General features: G+C 37.5%; 1 protein-coding gene across 8 annotated transcripts in view; it reads right to left on the bottom strand.

Moving 5' to 3' along the window:
• Positions 1-18,221, bottom strand: part of SHANK2 (SH3 and multiple ankyrin repeat domains 2) — a 330,576-nt gene that overhangs the window by 42,628 nt on the left and 269,727 nt on the right. For 5 of the 8 annotated variants that reach the window (XM_083462298.1, XM_083462291.1, XM_083462296.1 and 2 more), the window contains 3 exons: positions 15,658-15,793; positions 12,330-12,410; positions 7,576-7,596 (listed from right to left, as the gene is read on the bottom strand). In XM_083462298.1, the coding sequence (XP_083318424.1) occupies positions 7,576-7,596; positions 12,330-12,410; positions 15,658-15,793 (238 nt within the window). The remainder of the gene's footprint in view (positions 1-7,575; positions 7,597-12,329; positions 12,411-15,657; positions 15,794-18,221) is intronic. The other 3 variants (XM_083462294.1, XM_083462295.1, XM_083462293.1) reach the window with 2 other exon arrangements.

Here is an 18,221-nt window from a genome sequence, read left to right as displayed (position 1 = left end):
ACCATGATGTGATGCCTGAATTGACAACACACAGCCTGTGATTATCCAGCAAATCATATAAGAAACCATGGTATGAATTGGTCTTGCAAGCCATGGTTTCTGCTATTATGGTTTAGCATGATAGGAGGTCTTTCCTAGGGTGTGCACAATGCAGGACAAAGTACGTTGTTTAACCTCCATGACATTTTTATACAGGTGAAATTCAACCAAACCAGGAGGTAGAGAAACCACAATTGGATGTCTTGAGAAAACATCTGGAAGACACCTAAAAGCTAGTGTGGTGTAGTGGTTAGTACCAGAGCAGAATCTGGAAGATTCAGGTTCAAATATCCACAGAGGAAAGAAGCTCACTGGGCGATATTTGGGCCAGTTAGTGCTTCTCAACCTAACCTATGTCACAGGGTTGCTGTGAAGGGAAGGGCAGGAATCATGTACTCTACCTTGGAGGAAAGGTGGGATACAAATGTAAAAAATAAATCAAATAAAGCTTTTAGACAGGTGCCTGAGTTTGAATCTAGAACTCTGTACAAAGCATTTCTAGGACATACACCTTAACCACTTACTCTATAAGATAGCTTTAGTAACAGCAAAATGTAGAATTGATATTCTCTTTTTACACCTTCATTATTCATACATTATAAATATAGCATGTGGCCTTATAAAACAGTTTCAACATACGAGATTTTAGTAAGAAATTCTGTCCAATTCCACCCCCACTCCAAGAAACAGAAAAGAGCAGAGAGTGCACTAGTAATAACTTTCACTATTAAGAGTAAAGGTCTTTAGTATAATGCCATTTATGTAGGATTACTCACAACAATATTTGGTTTTACGCAAGTAAATATTATTGAATTAGTTGAATTCAGGATTTGCGAGCCTCAAATGCAGTTTAAATAGGTGAATGTGGTTGCCTCACATTCTTGGAGTTCAACATGGGATGAGACGCAAAGTAAGTAGGGTAAAAAATAACAATACCCCCCCTACCCCACATGGGAGAGGGAAAATAATAACTTTTCTGTCATTGTTTATTTGAAATAGTTTTCTCTTAATGCAGGCATGCCCCTACCCCATGCCTGCATTTCCTGGAGCCACAAAAGAGTGACTGAGTGCATGGTTTCTGCCTAGCCACTGGCCAGCTCTTTGTCCGTGTACAGGACCTGTAGTCATGTGTGCTGTGTTACGGTGTGGGCCCCTGAGAGCACTGGACCTAGGCAGTTACCTATATTTGCTCCACATGGGAAGGAACTGACATGATGTAGCAGAGCAAACAAAAGCAAACAAGCAGCTCTAACTCATGCGTTGTCTTTACATATGGAAGCTCAAACCATGGTTTGGGTTCTAAGCTACAATTAGTGCAAAGCATGCTTTGGTGTGAGGTCTGAATCAAGCCAAACTGTAAGATAAATGAAATTAAGACAGTGTATTGTAAAGTATGCAACCGTACAGCCCAACATAAGAAGTTGACAATTTCAGATTATGCAAGAGGGCTTCTAAAATGGGTAGTCTGTTTAAGAGAACTGGGAGGAGATGCTTGCATTTCTTGGCACACCTCAAATCAGACATTGAACAGGATAGAATCATTGTACAGGGTGGGGAAAATGGTATATGAAACTAATACCAAATATTAATTCGAAAGCAACAGATTTACAAATCCTGTCACCTAACATCTTAACACCTATATACCTCTTATCTGGAAGAGGTGCAAATTAAAAAGGTATCTGGAAAATATGATGTGTGCTTCAGTAATCAGATTTCACTCTAATGCATGAAAGATAATATTTATAGATTAATAAATTATACTATAATCAATGGGCAGAAACTAATAAGAGATGACTGGGTCATATTAGATACATATGCCGTGCTTCAAGAATAGTTTTTAGTAAAAACGTTTAAGACTTAGGGAACACAGAGCCACACAGGTTGAATCACTTGATATTCATTTGAATCGTAGCTAGGGATCCATTAATTCTTTGCTGGCCAAATTTTAGACTACCTGCCTTTTGGGAATATTTACTAATATTGCTGCTGAATTAATTCTACTGGGAAGTTTTATGAACATACTGACCCCCAATCTCATCCTTCCTTTCTGTAATGTGGTTTCTATCGAATGAAGAACCAAAGGAAAAGTCATTCTAAATTAGTCATTCCAAACAACCAGCTGCTAGGGATAAGATAACCTCATGATAACATTGTTATCTAATGCTAGATTATACCTTACTCCATCACATGGAATGACAACTCAAATCCCCAGATGCAGATGAAAAAATATATTATGTGTGAATGTATGCATAGATGCTCCATATGTTTGTAATCTTACAACACAAGAGATATTCTACATTGCAGAAGCAACAGTTATTTTAGAAATACAGTATTTATTTTTCAAAAAAAAAAAAAGTTATTTCATTCTGAAAACATGGAAGGTTTTCAGAATTGAGAAAATAAGTGGAAACAAAATGTGCTAGATTTGAGCCAGCATTCGAAGAGATGGAATTTGGAGATGGGGAATCAATCTTCCAAACATTATAGTAAGTTATGGTGCAATTCTGCAAACACATGAGCCAGCTTGTAGAACTGAGCAAGGCAAATGAAAACAAACTACAAGATGCCTAGAGTAATTTATTTTACAGTTTTAATTAGGAGTCAACATGACATTGTTAACAACTGAAAAAACAAACAATGTGGAATGGGAAGAAAAGGCCTTGAAAAAATAAGGAAGGAAATCAGGAAGAAAGGAAAGAAAGAATGAGAGAAAGGAAGAGTATGCTGTCCACCTCTCTGGTACCTTAAATAAGGCATACTGAAGTTTAAGTCACAGTGGCAGCATTACAGCACCTGAAAGACAAAAAGATTAAAAGCTTTGAAAATGTGTTCTATGTGCAACCTTTAAATTCTGAAAATCTTAAATAACAAACTGTCTAAAAATATATAATAAAGTCTTACTCATCTTTCAGCCAACAATTTCCAGGGGTTTTGCTCAAAAATTTCACACCTAATGGCCGTAGTAATATGATTCTCTTGAATACTTACGATTCCATCACTTTATTTTCTCTTGCAATGTTTTCCTCACTGGGATGGCAAAGTCACCCTCAATTACTTTTCTCTAGTGAAGAAAGACAATGAAGTGCTTTACATGTGGGGATGCATGACTAGTTATAATTGTATGAGTATTCTGCTCATAATAGACAGCAAGAACAATGGCAACATGGAAGCTTTAAAAGCCCTCATGTATTAAGGACTGCAAACATTTTCAGAAGCACTACTAATTTTCACCACCTGATTATGAAATCATGCTGAATGTTTCAGAAATATTCAGCACCTGGATTCATTATCTCTGAGAACTCCCAGAAAGTACTGAACAGAACTCAAAAATTCACCCCTTGTATTTCTTTCATCACTAACTCCTTTGTACCTCTTTAACAGATAACATTCTTACTGATACGTATTAGAAAACAAGTGAAGTCTGATTCCTTGCTATGCTAATAAATATGGCTTTACCTCATTGGGATAAATGAACAGTTATTTAATAAATTTGGTAAGAGAAGACGGAATATCACCCCTTAAAAATGATTAAGTGTGCATTCAACACATCTCTATCAAAACTTAAAACTGCATACCATGAAATAGTAATATTAACTCAGATTTTCATTTGGTGTCAGCAATTAATACTTACACAAATATCCTTCAGAGGATCCATGTTAGATTGGTAACATCAGGAATATCCATATCTTTGACGGCAAGGTTTCTTTCTGATGACTTAAATAATTCTGTCCAAAACACCTTTCCGAGATTATCATCATATTTGAAGGTGTGAACACTTTAGAGCTGGTACCATGTCTGCTTTCACTATTCCTTGGTTGTGAAAGTCCTGTGATCTATTCCACAGTGCTGAAATACCTGTAATCGCAGTGTGTAGCCTTTTCACATCAGGCCACTTTTCGTTCCCTATTACATTTGGAATTCAAGTATTGGATTTAATTTATGTCTTAATTGTTTCAAATGCCATCATTTCACACTTTTTTCTGGAAAAAATGATACTATACCATGTACTATAAATATTATTGCTTTTATTATTAATGCCACTGATACGTTTCTTTTAGAAGATACCACTATTAAACATTGTTCTGTTAGGTGAGTTGCATCTCGTATTAAATTGCACTATGACCTAACCTAATGTTTCTGCAGGTGATATTGTAATATTCTTCTAGAATTAAAATTTATACTCCCAAGAGAAAGATCAACAAAAATAGAGGAAGGCAAAAATATTCCTGTTTCAGAATTATTATTATTTGGCTAGCACCAATTCAGCAGTAAAAATCCCCTAAACGCATATCCAATTATTCTTGTCACAAATTAACATTTTGGAAGCACTTATAGATGGAGTATTGAACAATATCCAGTTTAGAAACTGTTCAGGGGGAAAAACCAACTAGCTAGGCTTAAAATCTCAAATAAGATCAAAGGAAACCTGACATTGCTTGATACACCAAATTTGCTAGGATAAAATTTGGTACTTATGAATTAGAAAAGTGTTCCAAAATAGCTATGCAAAACCTGCTCCCCCTACAAATTCCATAGCTATCTGGTCATGTAAGCCATCGTTGCCTCATGATTTCTTTAAAAAATAATAATCTATAGATAGGCTGGTTTATTTTGTTGCTGCTTCATTTTTGAAAAAATGAATTAATAGGCTGGAATTATTTAATTTAAAAATTCTAGTCATATTGTGCTTATACTGGTGAAATAATCATATTGCTTGTTGTTTGGGTATGTTTTTGTTTGATTCAGTGGGGATTTGTTGGGAATTGCATTATCACATGCCCTGATAAATCTTGTTTTCACCAAGACATGTTAATGGAATTCTCTGTTCATTTCAATGGAGGTGCCCTATCCCCATATGTCCTATCATTGGCACACTTAGTTTGGGTCTATCCGCTAAAATGAAGAAGTCCTTAAAAAGATTGGGAGACACCATACACATACATATACATAACCTACCATGTGTATATGTGATCTCTTGATCGGGGCAAGGATGCATAGACATTAAACAGAGGAAATATATTGCTATATAATATATTGTTCTAAAACTCTATGAGATACAAAAGGTATGCAAAAGTTTGGTCTGAATTATGCAAAAATCTCCCTGTGTTATTTGTTTTGCTAATTTTAAGATTCCCCCCCCCCATTGAGTTCATGGTCTAGACTAGCCACCTTGCTAAGCAGTGGATACTCCAAAAAAATTCCTACAATTTAGATTAATTCATTTATTAATACATTCAACTGAGTATTTTTCTGGGTCAAATTTGTATTAATTTTTCAAAATATTGTAAACCAAAAGAAATAAGACCAGTTTTCAAGTTGAAATAATGCGTATTTTAAAGTTGAATGGCTTAGTTCTGAGTTTGAGAAGGATGATGAAAGGGAAAATAGCAATGTAACAGTGCAATCCTGTAAAAGTCTACTCAGAAGTAAGCTCCATTGAGTTAAATGGGGCTTACTGGCAGGTGAGTCTATAACTGGAAGCTAAAAAGATGTATTACAGATTGAGAAGTTGGTTTTTTTTAGTAACACTATGCAACATTCAGAAGTAAAGTTAAAAGTAGCAGAAAACATAATATTTGATTTTAATCTTACAAGGAATTTTATCTCTTAACTGTATTGCTAAACCACGGCCCTGATCCAGTGGCTCCATTGTAAATAAGGGGCTCTGATTAAGAGTAATAAGGGGCTACCTTATTGTCTTCAATTTCACGGGAAACACCAAATATATCCATATGAACCTATGCCTGCTATTGGGACAGCCCCTGCCTATGCAGAATGCCATGCAAAGTACAATGCAACTTCGCATAAAGGAAATTCTACACGTGAGGTCTGCTTTACAAGAAACATATATGCTTTAAAGTATGTGTACATGTGGCAGAGACAAATTCTTGACTCTCTGGCACAAGTAATGACTTTTGTGTCAACGTATACATCGTTCAAAGTGGATGTCAGTTTGAGAGTATGGACTGCATATATACACTAAATGTTATAACACATGAAGTGGACCTGGCTGTGCGTGGTTTCAAAAGCCATATCCAGGGCATTTATCCTCCCCCTAAGTGAAACAAAAGCAAGCAAACACACACACACACACACACACACACACACACACACACACACAAACATTATACTTATTGGAGAACCCATCTACACTACAAAGTGTTCCAAGTCACTGGGGCTCACAACTAGTTACAAGGTTTTATTCTATATGGGTTTCTGTAGAATGATTTGAGTGGCAGTGCTGTAGGTGTACTTGGAGCTCTTGTTAATATGATCAACAAAAGGAAGAGAAACGAGAGAGTTGGGAAAAGTGTAAAACAAAAAACAAAATTAAGTAAATTTAACTCCAGCCACTTTGCTTCACCACTGTAACATAGCATCAAAGTTAATGCTTCACACAACTCTGTAATCTACACATGACTTATCCTCAATTTCTTCTACCTCTATGGATTAGCAGTGTGCTAGGCAATCATATATACAAAAAAAAACAAAGTTCCCTGCCTTGAAGAAAGCAGGTGACATACAAAGGGTAAGGAAGAAAAGGGATGCAGCTAAATATATGCAACCTTTATATACATATATTTATTTATAATTAGTATTACTACAAAATGTCAACAATCCCCATCTGTCCTTTCACATAGCAATCTGTCATTGCAAGTTGTGCAATAGGCTCAGTAGGCATTGCAGCAGAGGTGGGTCTCAAGGAGATAAAGGAGAGGAGAGTTGTGACCTTATGGATCAGTTCAGGGAGGGCATTCCATGCATACGGGACAGTGTGGAAGATGCTAAGTTCAACCTGAAATTATGCAGAGCAGCAGTTCTCCAGGTAAAGACTCAAGGTGTGTGTGAGGTGCCTATTTTTGAGACAGAGGCAGTGTGGTTTTTGTAAGTAACGACTGGCTATTAAGCAGGCAAGTGAAATAAGTGATGCAGGACTACACCAAACTCCTGTTACTTGCCACTGCTTTTCATAGGGCTGCTTCATTCATGAGTTTCCTACATAAAGGGAAACTCAGTGCAGAAAAATATGTGTACACCCACATACATTGCTGAGCATGAAAACGGCACAAGTGTTTATTCTGCCTTGGTTACACATGTTCAGAAGCTGCAGCAGGTGGTTCCAAATACAGGTAACCACAGCAGAACAGACATACAACATGACGTGTGTGCACATATTTTTTTCCTACCCGGGGACATGCCATGCATGAAATAGCCCTAAGTGATCACCAGTTAGCACAGTAACTTTGAAATAATGACTGGGGAACAACTGGGAAGGGATCTTAAACATATAAAGGGAGAGGAAGTGGGGATGAAGGAGGCAAGACAAAAGAAAGAAATGGGATCATCTATTTCAAATGTGAAGGAAATTAGGTTATTTTATGTGATTTCAGTTCATTATCTAAATAGCTAAAACATATTAATAAATTATTTTTATGACTGACAAACTGGACCATTTACAACTATGTATCCTCCTTTAATATGAAAAGGTGTAGGGGAGAAAAAACAAATTAAAAGAGATAAAATGCTTCCCCTTACCCTTCTTCTTCCGTACTGAAGCTTGAAAATAGAAAGGGAATGAATGGTAAATAAAATGTGAAGAGAAGGTCATTCTAAAATGATAAATCCCTGTTTGAGTCTCAAGCACCAACACTGAGCATACTCAGTACTATGCTTTCCCTTTTTCAAATCACCATAAGCATTAGCAAAACTAGCACAGGCTATGTTTAAACTCTAATTCCGAAAGATACAATCTAAAAGGCAGAATACCATGGCTATGCCGAAAAGGAAGATCTCATCCTAAAAGTTAAACAGCATGATTTAGATTTTTAAAAATATCAGCATGATTGTGGAGGGGCGGTGGCGGGGAATATTTTAAGAGTTTGAATTCAAAGGGGAAAGAATTGTGACAATTTCTTAGGCCATTAGTTCCTGACAATATTAGTGCAGATTCTAAAGAGGGACAGACATGAATTAGAGCTTGTGCAACACTAATTTGGAAGCAGCCGTGTAATATTACAGGGGGCACAAAGCTGAACATGAGCTCCACAGAACCACTAAATTAGTTCCTTGACCCAATGGGCTGTTTCCTCAAAAATAGCAGCCCCTTAATACACAGAATAGCAAACTGGTTTAAAACTGAGGGGGAGTTCTTAAACAAAACAATTCATTCACAAGAAGGGGGACACTGTCATGTATTCAAAGAAAAGAAAAGAAAAGAAAAGAAAGAAATTCCACTGGAATACCACAAGGTAAGAAATATTATTGGTCACAAATAAGAAAATCGTAGTGTTGGACATTCAGCCCAGACTATTGTTGCTTTCGAGGTGGGGAAGAATAACACCCGCCCCTGAAGATCCGAATCAAAGAACTTTAGGGTGGGAGTGAGCTTATCTTCAGGCTGGGATGGGAGAGGATATTTGCAAAGGACCATAAAAAAACTCTGCCAAAGTTTCAAGTGGCAGCTTGGCTGCCCTGAGCAGCGCATTGACACTCCTTTGTAATTCAGTACAGAATGGCCCCTGAGAATTATGCTGTGTCATGATGTAGTATTATTCCTAGAGGTATTATTGAGGGTGGTGGTGGTGGGGAATGGTGGCTGTTGTCATTTACTGTGGCAACAAAGCTTTTCTATTGTTAAAAAAAATAAAGTATTCATGACTGAAGTGTAGACCCACATGGACTCCAAAGTTCTTTGATTGCTTCCCACCCATGCACTATAAAAGTCACCAACATCCCCCCACTGCTTTCAAGGGGAACGAATGGCCCTGTGAAAGTGGAGTGGGGGGAGGCTGGTCCAGTTTAAGAAGAGAGAGTACAGAGAAAAGTAGGAAGAGGAACCCATTAAGAAGAGGGACAATACAAATACACTATCAATGATAAATAGTGAGCACATGCTTTCCATGCAGAAGGTTCCAAATTCAATCCCTGGCATCACCAGATGGGACTGGGCAAGATTCCCATCTGAAACCATGGAGAGTCATTGTAGGCAATTTTGGATATATGGACAAATATTTGTACTATGTTCCTATGGCAGCTTCCTGTAAGTCTATCTTTTTTATATACTGGCAAATAAAAAAAAATTTTAAAGCCATTTAGACTAGTTAATAAAACATTTATATGCACAATAGATATAGTTTTTGAACTATTTTTGTTAGACATCACTGATGAAAGGAAGTCGAAAAACAGTAACAACAGAAGCAACAATAATAATTTAAACTTTTGCCATGACTAAAACGTAATTTTCAACTCCATATTCTGTGCAGCATGAACGTTTGCATACTCTTATAAATGGTAGGTGGTCTTTCAAAAGACACCATCACATCTACAGCCTTATCCTATGCAAGTTTACACAGAGGAACATACAAATGACATTAGTGGTATTTACTCCTAAGTTTGCAGAGGACTAAAGCCTTTGCATATTTAGCAGCGTTGGTAGGAATATTTTAAGTATTGTGTGCTCTTTCCCTGTATAATCAAGGGGGTCCTGTTCTCTTCAACACAATTCCAGAAAATCTTGCTTACAATTATGTCATGGAAGTAAATAAGGAAGTTCCAACTCATACAAAGTTTCCTGTGTGCATTCATGGACTTTGAATCACGTTTGGTGTGGATATCTCTAGCTATTAAGACAATTTTTCATCATAGCAAAGTACTTAATTTTCTATAAAATTATATAACCATTTAATATAAAAATTATGAAGGACGAACAAACCTCAAATTTCTATATTATAATGGCCAGGAAGACATTTTCTTTATTGCCAACTCCTTTAAGGTTATTTATGCCTATCCTTTCAGTGATAGCCTTCTCAAAAATAAAACACCCAATATTTGCAACCAGAAGGCACGAGCTTTTCTTGTATTTCTTTAGAGAAAATGTGAACTAACTAGAGTTACACTAGGTAGGACAGAGTAATTATCAGGCTGACCTGTTTAAAGTGTTAAAACGTGTAGCAATTGATTCTCTCCATAGTTGCTTTTATAGGTCTTAGCACTCTACCAAGAACTATAAGAAAGAACAAGTTTTCCTACAGACACACCTAGACCTTCCTGCTGAGCTTATATCATTCAAGCTCCCATTCAAATTTGCCCTCCTTGGCAGGAAGACCATCCCCTGATACTGCTGGCCCAGGGGAATTTCCCCAGCAGCTGGCCAGCAAGCGAGTGCGGCCTGGTAGCCAGGGATGAAGGCAGAGCGCGAAGGGGCCATAATGATCCCCCCCTGTGGACATGGTGAGCAACCATGATATCCACATGGTTCCAGGATTAATCATTCAGGCATTTCCTGATCTCATCTTTGCTGACATCGTCTTTTCACCACTGCCTAGTAGGCAACATCTCCTCTGAGGGAAGGGAGTGGAAATTGCTCAGCCCCTGACAGAAGCAACTTTTCTCTTGCAGGTAGCTGTCAGGTTCCCAAGGATGACCTCTGATGCAAGCGAGTGAGACTGAGCTGCTGTGATTCACTCAAGCCCATGGTGGAGGCCAAGTCTTCCCTTGACGGCAGTTGATTTCAAATTACAGCCGAAGAACTGCCATTCCTTTGAAGTTGTGTGATTTTCTTGGGGAAAAGAAAGGAGCTCAGAAGGAAGGTGCAGTTGTGGCCCAAAGAAAGCTTTTTCCTGAATCTCAAAATGGTTCATGAGTCGGATGCTAAGACCTATAAAGGCAGCATGGTGAGGAAGTCAATTACACTGAGTTTTAATAGGTCACCCTGGTGATTACTCTCTCTGCTCAGGTGTAACTTCTTGTTAGCTTACAATGTCCAGATTGAAGAAAAATGTCCTAGTTAGCCAACAAGATCATTATTTTTATGGTTCATAAGGGAGCCTTTCCCATTTTTCCATGGCGAATGAGCAAGGACTGTGCTATGATACAAAAATTTGTTTAAAAGGATAACTTCATGATATTCAAAACAAGTGAAACAGGAATTTTATGGTTGGCAAAAATTTTTTAAAACCCAATAACTCTCATATAAAATAGCCCCCTATTTCCCACCTAATCCCCCCCAAACCTAAACAGTATTAATTGCAACTGGTCTGTTGTGTTATTTAAAGCAAGAAATAGCACAAAGGAAGGCATATTATCAGCAAATTGCTTGCTGGTAATTCACAATCAAGCAATAAATTTAAACGAAGATTATATAAAAAGTAAACTCTTCATTTGAGAAACATCTGTAATTTCTATTTTAAAATGTTTCAGCTTAATACCCCTAAAGGTGTTAAATAAACAAACTCGATGTTACCTAGAACTCAGTGAGACTGGTAAAGAAACAGTGATTGATATGCGTTGTATGTGCAATAATGTGCCACCAGATGTCGATGTGGAGTCCCTTTTTTCTCTACCTGTTTTCCCTGTTTAAATTCACGCTTTAAACTGAAACACTTCTTTGATGTGTCTAGATCCAGCACTAGACATCAGGATATCTAAAGTGTTTTCTATGTAACAAATATTTGATTGCTAAAAGGTAGGAAAATGCTGAACTGTTTTCTTTAAATAAAAAAGACCTTATATCAGAAATATTTTAACTAGAATATTGCAAAAATGGATACTACTACTACAGCACTATTTTTTTCTGCACAAAAATAGGTGAAGTAAAGATTAAGAAATGTTCTTGTCCATGCAAATTCAGGCTGCAATCCTACAGACACACACCTGCAAGTAAGTCCCATTGAACTCAATGGGATTTACCTCTAAGTACACATCCATAGGATTGCACTGGATCAAATAGATAAATAGATAATGGTAGGCCCTAATCCAGGAGGAGAGATTGAAATTATGGTAGGGAACATCTGAGAGCCAAAACCTGCTTTAAGCTAACAAATTGCTTTTGCTGGATTGGGGGCAATGAACACCAATAAGAGATAGTTTCCTTTCAGGTACAACACTTTGGTTCTGGGTCAGCTTTTATACAACGACAGCTAGCAGCTTACCTTTGTCCACTAATGAGAGGCCACAGAAATTTAAAATAAAACAATATTAGATAAACTGATTTCTTAGGGGGGGGAAACAAGCTAATAAAATATGCTTATAGCTTTAAATTAATGTGTAAAATAACAATGCACATAAATGATAAAACACATTCTGTCGCAGAGCTTGAAACAAAATTAAACACAACAAAATCACTCATGCTCATCATGCACACGTGGGAATCTCCAGAAAAGCAACATTCCCATGTAATTTATTTTTCCAATACCACGTTCTGTACAGGGTGCAGTTCACTTTCAAACAGTCTTAACATTGCCTTTTCATCTCTGCTATTGCAGCATGCTCATTAAGAAACACTTTCTTACCAAGCTCTTCAAGTTCTGAGGTCATTGACTTAGACCGCAAGGTCAGTGCAGTGGTTGGAGCCCGTTTTGGAGGTGGTGGGGCTTTGCATTAAACAGAAGGACATACATGATAAGAAACAGCACTCACTGCATGCTCATATATGCATTATTCATATTCAACACAAAAATGCATTACTAATTAAATGAAAATATGTTTTTCTCTATGTAGCTAATCAGTTAACTGATCTCTGGAAACAACGTTTACAGCAGTTTACATACAGCAGTTTCCACACATAGGAAAGGAAGACGCCACAGTATTTCTTTGACATATATTTTATTTTAGGAGATATTCATGCCGCGTTCACAACTAAGCTTATGCTATTTAATCTTATATGCTTAAAGGTTTATCAAATGAGACATGGTACTGTAGAAGTCTGTAAGCTCTGCATTTCTACGTTACTCAAAGAGCCTCACATGAACAGCTCATGTCAACAGCAGCAAATGACCTGAAAGTTATCTGATTGACAAGTGGGTTTGACCAGAAATCATGACTGGACACAAGCAGTGAAAAGGAGAACCATAGAAAGTGACAGTTTACAATAATGCTTCTAAATCTTTGAAAAGCAGTAGGCTATACGCAACTTTTGTATTGTAAACTGAACTAAAAAGAAAATGATTGAAGCTGTGTTCATTGATAGTTTGAGTTAGACACGTAAGTCATTGTAGCCTACAAAACAATGATACATTAGCTGTGAGGAGCTCAAAGCAGTCAAATGCTCCAGAACTTACAACAAGAGATTAATATTTAAGTTGTTACATCCAAGGTGTATTAGATCAAATTTTGCTACCCTGCCCAAATCAGCTTATCTCAAGTAGCCCTTACTACGTTTGTTACTGAAAGTCACATATATAAAACTGGCAGCCGTTTGAGCTTAATGGGCCATGCATTCAAACTGTACAACTGACTTATGCCCTGCTTCAGAAGTAGATAATGGAGAGCAACTCCAAGCAGACATATTTTTGGTCAAGTTTCAAAAGGAAATGAGCTTCATACGTAAATGCACTATGCTGTTGACCCCTTTTTCATAGGTCCATGGCAAATGAATATGCAGGAAATGATCATGTATATAGGATTCAAATCAATCATGAAAGACCCATTAAACAAGCCCACATGGTTGGGATATTCTTGCACATTTTCCAAAAGTGCAGAACTGCACCAGGAAAAACTAGTTCTCGTGTCAATTAATCTCTATTAAAAAAGAGCATTTTTTCTACTTTGGAAATTAACTCTTCCGTAAAATAATACAACACATATTAAATTGTGGGAGGAAGCTCAAATTGTGCAAATTGAACTTAATCTTCCATCAATAATTGAGGTCATATGTACTCCAACTGTGCTGAAAATAAAAATAAAACTTCTGTGCAAGACTTCCACAATTCCAGGTTCTATGTATTCTTCAACTATTATGAGGTTTGAACTGGTATGTGGTGTTCCAAGTCACTCCACCTCACTGGAATGACTAAAAAATTGAAAAACCATGCACATTAGGTGCTAGGGGTCAAAATGACCTCACAAAATGCTGCTTAATTTATTAGCTACTTGTCATGTCTACATATACTTAGCCTAGAACCTTTTATTTCAATTTCTTGTGAAAAGGAAAATAGAAGATGAAAAAAGTCTATTTTCATATCAAATTACTTACTTTCCTCAGTATCACTACAAATTATATTAGAGGTCAATAATACCCAAAAGGCTAATAAAATTCATTTTCAAACCTTAATACTGTATATTAAACATTTTTATCAGTGAGAAGGTCCTTGTTTACCCAGCCAAACTATTGTTTTCCTCATAGCTACTTGTAGACTTCATTTGAACAATACTTATTTATTCTGCTTTAGGGGTCATTTTCACCTCATTTGCATCTTTAAAATTGCAAACAACTTGCACCTCCCCCTCTGCAGGTGGGCAGACTTAATGGCAACTCTCCATAGAGAAACTTTAGATTTTATCTGTTTACATGAAGATATTTGCAAAATGTGTTGTTGAGAGCTGCCTTGGGCATCTCTGCGATCAGCAGCTCAAATTCCAGGTCGGACAGTGGTTGACAAATGAGCAACCCATTTACAGTCTTCTGGACAGAATATAACAACTTTTTCACCAATAAGCAATAAAAAAACCTGACTATGGCAACAACATTGAAAAAACAAGCAACCAGAAATCCCCCCAGAGTTCCTTTCGCACAAATTCAGAAGTGTCAACAGCAGCATTTTTTTGTTTTTACACTTATATATTATGTGCTAAGGAATGGAAGGACAGTGATTTTCCTTTCTTCAGTGCATGAGAATGTAGCAATCTTAGTCCACAAATACAAGTCTGAGATCATTCTTTCTTATAATAAAACTAAAGCTGGTATGCACAACTGTGACCTGATGGTGTCTGTTTAAATGCCTATATTTGCTGGGAAGGTAAGCAAACCACAATGGAGTGAACATCCCAAAATCTTATTTTCCTGGTATACCTGTATCTGGAGTTGATCAAACTCTGAGCTGAGCATAGACACATAGCCAACCTGCCTGGGATGTCAAGCGGCAGCTCCAAAATTGGTAGAGCCTGCCTATGCTGACACCAGGAAAAGGTGAAGGCATGATATCTATGATTGACACAATGGCAGAAAATCACAGCAACAAGGTGCTTTATGTAAATATTCTGCCTCCCATATTCATGGTGCTGTAAATGTGGCATTGTGGCAGAAAATCACAGCAACAATGTGCTTTATGTAAATATTCTGCCTCCCAGATTCATGGTGCTGTAGATGTGGCAATTGTGCATAAGCTGCTCGAGTAAAAGTCATTTGCAACTCACAGTAAACTGCATTGTTATACTCACGTAACAATTTATAATGAGGTTATATGTATGCTAACAACACACGATTCCTTTGCTCCATTTTGGAGGAAGGATGGAATATAAATCTATCAAATAAATAAATAAATAAATAGATTATATGTTGCTTCGTGTTTTAAAAAAACCTCTGGGATCAATTAGACCCTACACACCATTCTTGTGGATTTATGCATTTTATGTTGTGGGTTTTTGTTGTCCCTCATTAGTTATTTTCTTGTTTTACTGCAAAAGAAAACTTCTCAATAAGGACATTTTTCAGAACACTTAGATGGGACCTTCCTCCAGCTATTTTAAAAATGTTTTTCTTGGGATATATTTGATTTCAAAACTGCTGTGATACACTATTTTTTCTATTAATGGAGGGTTACATATTTCTAAATAATTTCTCATTTACATTGTTCTCTCAATGAAATACGATAAACAGTTCAAACTATGAAAAGAATGTACCTTTCTTTCTGGCTGTGTCATCTGGATCAAGATTCCTGGTTACTGTGACAACTTTAAGAACTAAATGATTGCCTCCTTGCCGAATCATGTTCACCACTTGCCTATGGCCAACTTTAACTACATTTTCATTATTAACCTGCAGGGGGAGAGAGAGAAAGGACAGAGTTATACTAAAACACGTGGAAAATAATACTTGATTGTAAAAGATAAAGTAAAACAATATCTATAAGGTTTTGAAGAGTGTTCAAAGAATTTGATTTTGACCTAATCAGCAGCTCCCTGGCTAATCTGCAGATATTCCTGTTTCAGAATTATTATTATTTGGCTAGCACCAATCCAGCAATAAAAATCCCCTAAACACATATCTGATTATTCTTGTCACAAATTAACATTTTGGAAGCACTTATAGATGGAGAATTGAACTCCACTTATAGATGGAGAATTGAATCAATATTTTTCCACTGCAGTGGAAATAAGGTACAACAGACCAAATATATTGATATTAGTTTAATTTGACTCATTTTCTTTATATCCCTGTCATGCTTATAAACCATAATGGCGACTTCCAGCCCCCAGAAACATCTATTGCTTGCATGATTTGTAAACACACTGGGAAGCCAAACCATAATCGTGACAGTCTTTTAACGTGTACCCAGACAGCTGTGAGTGTAATTTAATATAAAGTGTCTTTGATCAAAATTTGCTCTTGACACAAATCTGCACAGGAACCACATTGGATTTCCCCCCCACAAGTACTTAAGTACACTTCAGAAGGTCTGTACTTTATTTTCATAAAATATTATTGTTATTTAAATTCATTAGTTACTTGCTACGTAAGGAATCTCTAAGCAACTTACATAACTTAAACTTCTTAAAGTCAGAAAAAATGACAAAACAAAAATCATTAAATCTTTTAGTGTAGTCAGGCAGGTGGTGGTGGTGAGGAGGAAAGGTTCCACATTGGAGGCCTCTGGGGTCTGATCTCCAGGAAAACTATGGATAGCCATCTTTATTATAGGTTCCAATCACAAGGAGTTTCCTGATGTGGATATCCTTTTCCTCTCTGCAATTGCTAGTGCCACATTAGGGAAAGCATATGGGTACATAGCTGATTTCCTTAAGAAGTCAATACCAGCTTGGTGATTTAGATTAAGCAAGTGACATGGGAAAAGAGATAAATCTTTTCTCTCCCAGTACCACAGTCTTTATCCAATTCACCCCTGCTTTGGCCACTACTAGCTAAGACTGCTTTTTAAAAGAGATCCAATCTTCTATGGTTTGGTCCTAAACAAGCATCTCAAGAGAAGAGGGAAGTGACAATATGGCACAGGAACATAAAGACTATAAGCCCAAAGACAAACATTATAACTGTCAAAGAAAAAGATAGCAGCAGCAGCATACAATAGGGTTGTACTATGCTGAAACTTGTCTTTCAATTTCTCAAAAGTTTCTTCCATTGTGAAAGAGGCTACTATTTTTCCTTCCCATTTGCTATCACTCTAGAATTTCTTTACAATTTTGGTGGGTGTAGGGTTGAGGTTATAGTTCTCTGCTGCTCCTTTGTTCCTTATCTGACAAAGCCCCATGGAAGCAGTTACTTGACAAGTCCATTCCATGGCTTTAGTGGAAGCTCAGGAAGCAGGGGGCGTTGGCTAACAAGCACCTGAGATTGGTGCACTCTGATTTGGTTTTTAAGGGAAGTCCTATTAAAGAAAAAAAAATATATTTCTGCACCAATTTCTTTATAACAAAAAATACCAGAACTTTAAAAAATAAAAAACCCGTTAGGTGCATGGTACGCAGCCGCTGTTTTTTGTGAGTTGAAGACCCGCCACCCACATAGGATTATAATAAAACACAAAGACACATTATTTTAGGTTAATGGGCAAAATTAGGCCACAACTTTATTGGTTACAGCATGTGAGTGGTATTGGCTTAGGCATTGGACAAAACAGCAATACATGACTCCATCCCGCTCTGCGAGGAGTTGTTTCGGGGGTTAAGAACCAGTGGGAGGAGCTTGTTAGGCAACTGGAAGCTTTCCCATGATGTCACTGGGGGTTGTGCCATGGCCCTAGCCACCAGCAGGGCATCGGACAGGATCCACAACCATCGGATTCCTTTAATGGAATACCCAAAAGAGGAGGGGTAGATGATGGCCATACCCAAACCTCCAACACAGTACACATATTCTAATGCCTAACCACCAATACTAAAAAAGTTGTGATGAGGCAAAAAAACCAAGAGGCTGGTGCCAATTTGCCAAATTGATAAAAAAGTTCTACCAGGCCCCTTGGGCAACCAAGGTAACCAACCAAAGTCCATAGCAAGGTCAATAGGCAGAGGAAGCTGACCTAAAAGGGAGGGAGGGCGGGAGAGCCGATGCAAGCAGGAACTGATTGGGGAGCTAAACCCTGCCCACCAGCCGGCCCTATTGGCCAGCTGAAAGGCTTGGCCATGGCAGCAAAGGCAATCAGAGGCAGGGAGCCGAATACGCCTCCCTGCTGCTATGGGAAGCTGCTTCCGCTCACAACTCCTCCTCCCCGGGAGGAGGAGAGGTCTTC

Source organism: Podarcis liolepis (assembly GCF_965112155.1).
Source record: "Podarcis liolepis genome assembly, chromosome: 1".
NCBI lineage: Eukaryota > Metazoa > Chordata > Lepidosauria > Squamata > Lacertidae > Podarcis > Podarcis liolepis.
This window is presented reverse-complemented; position numbering and strand designations above follow the sequence as displayed.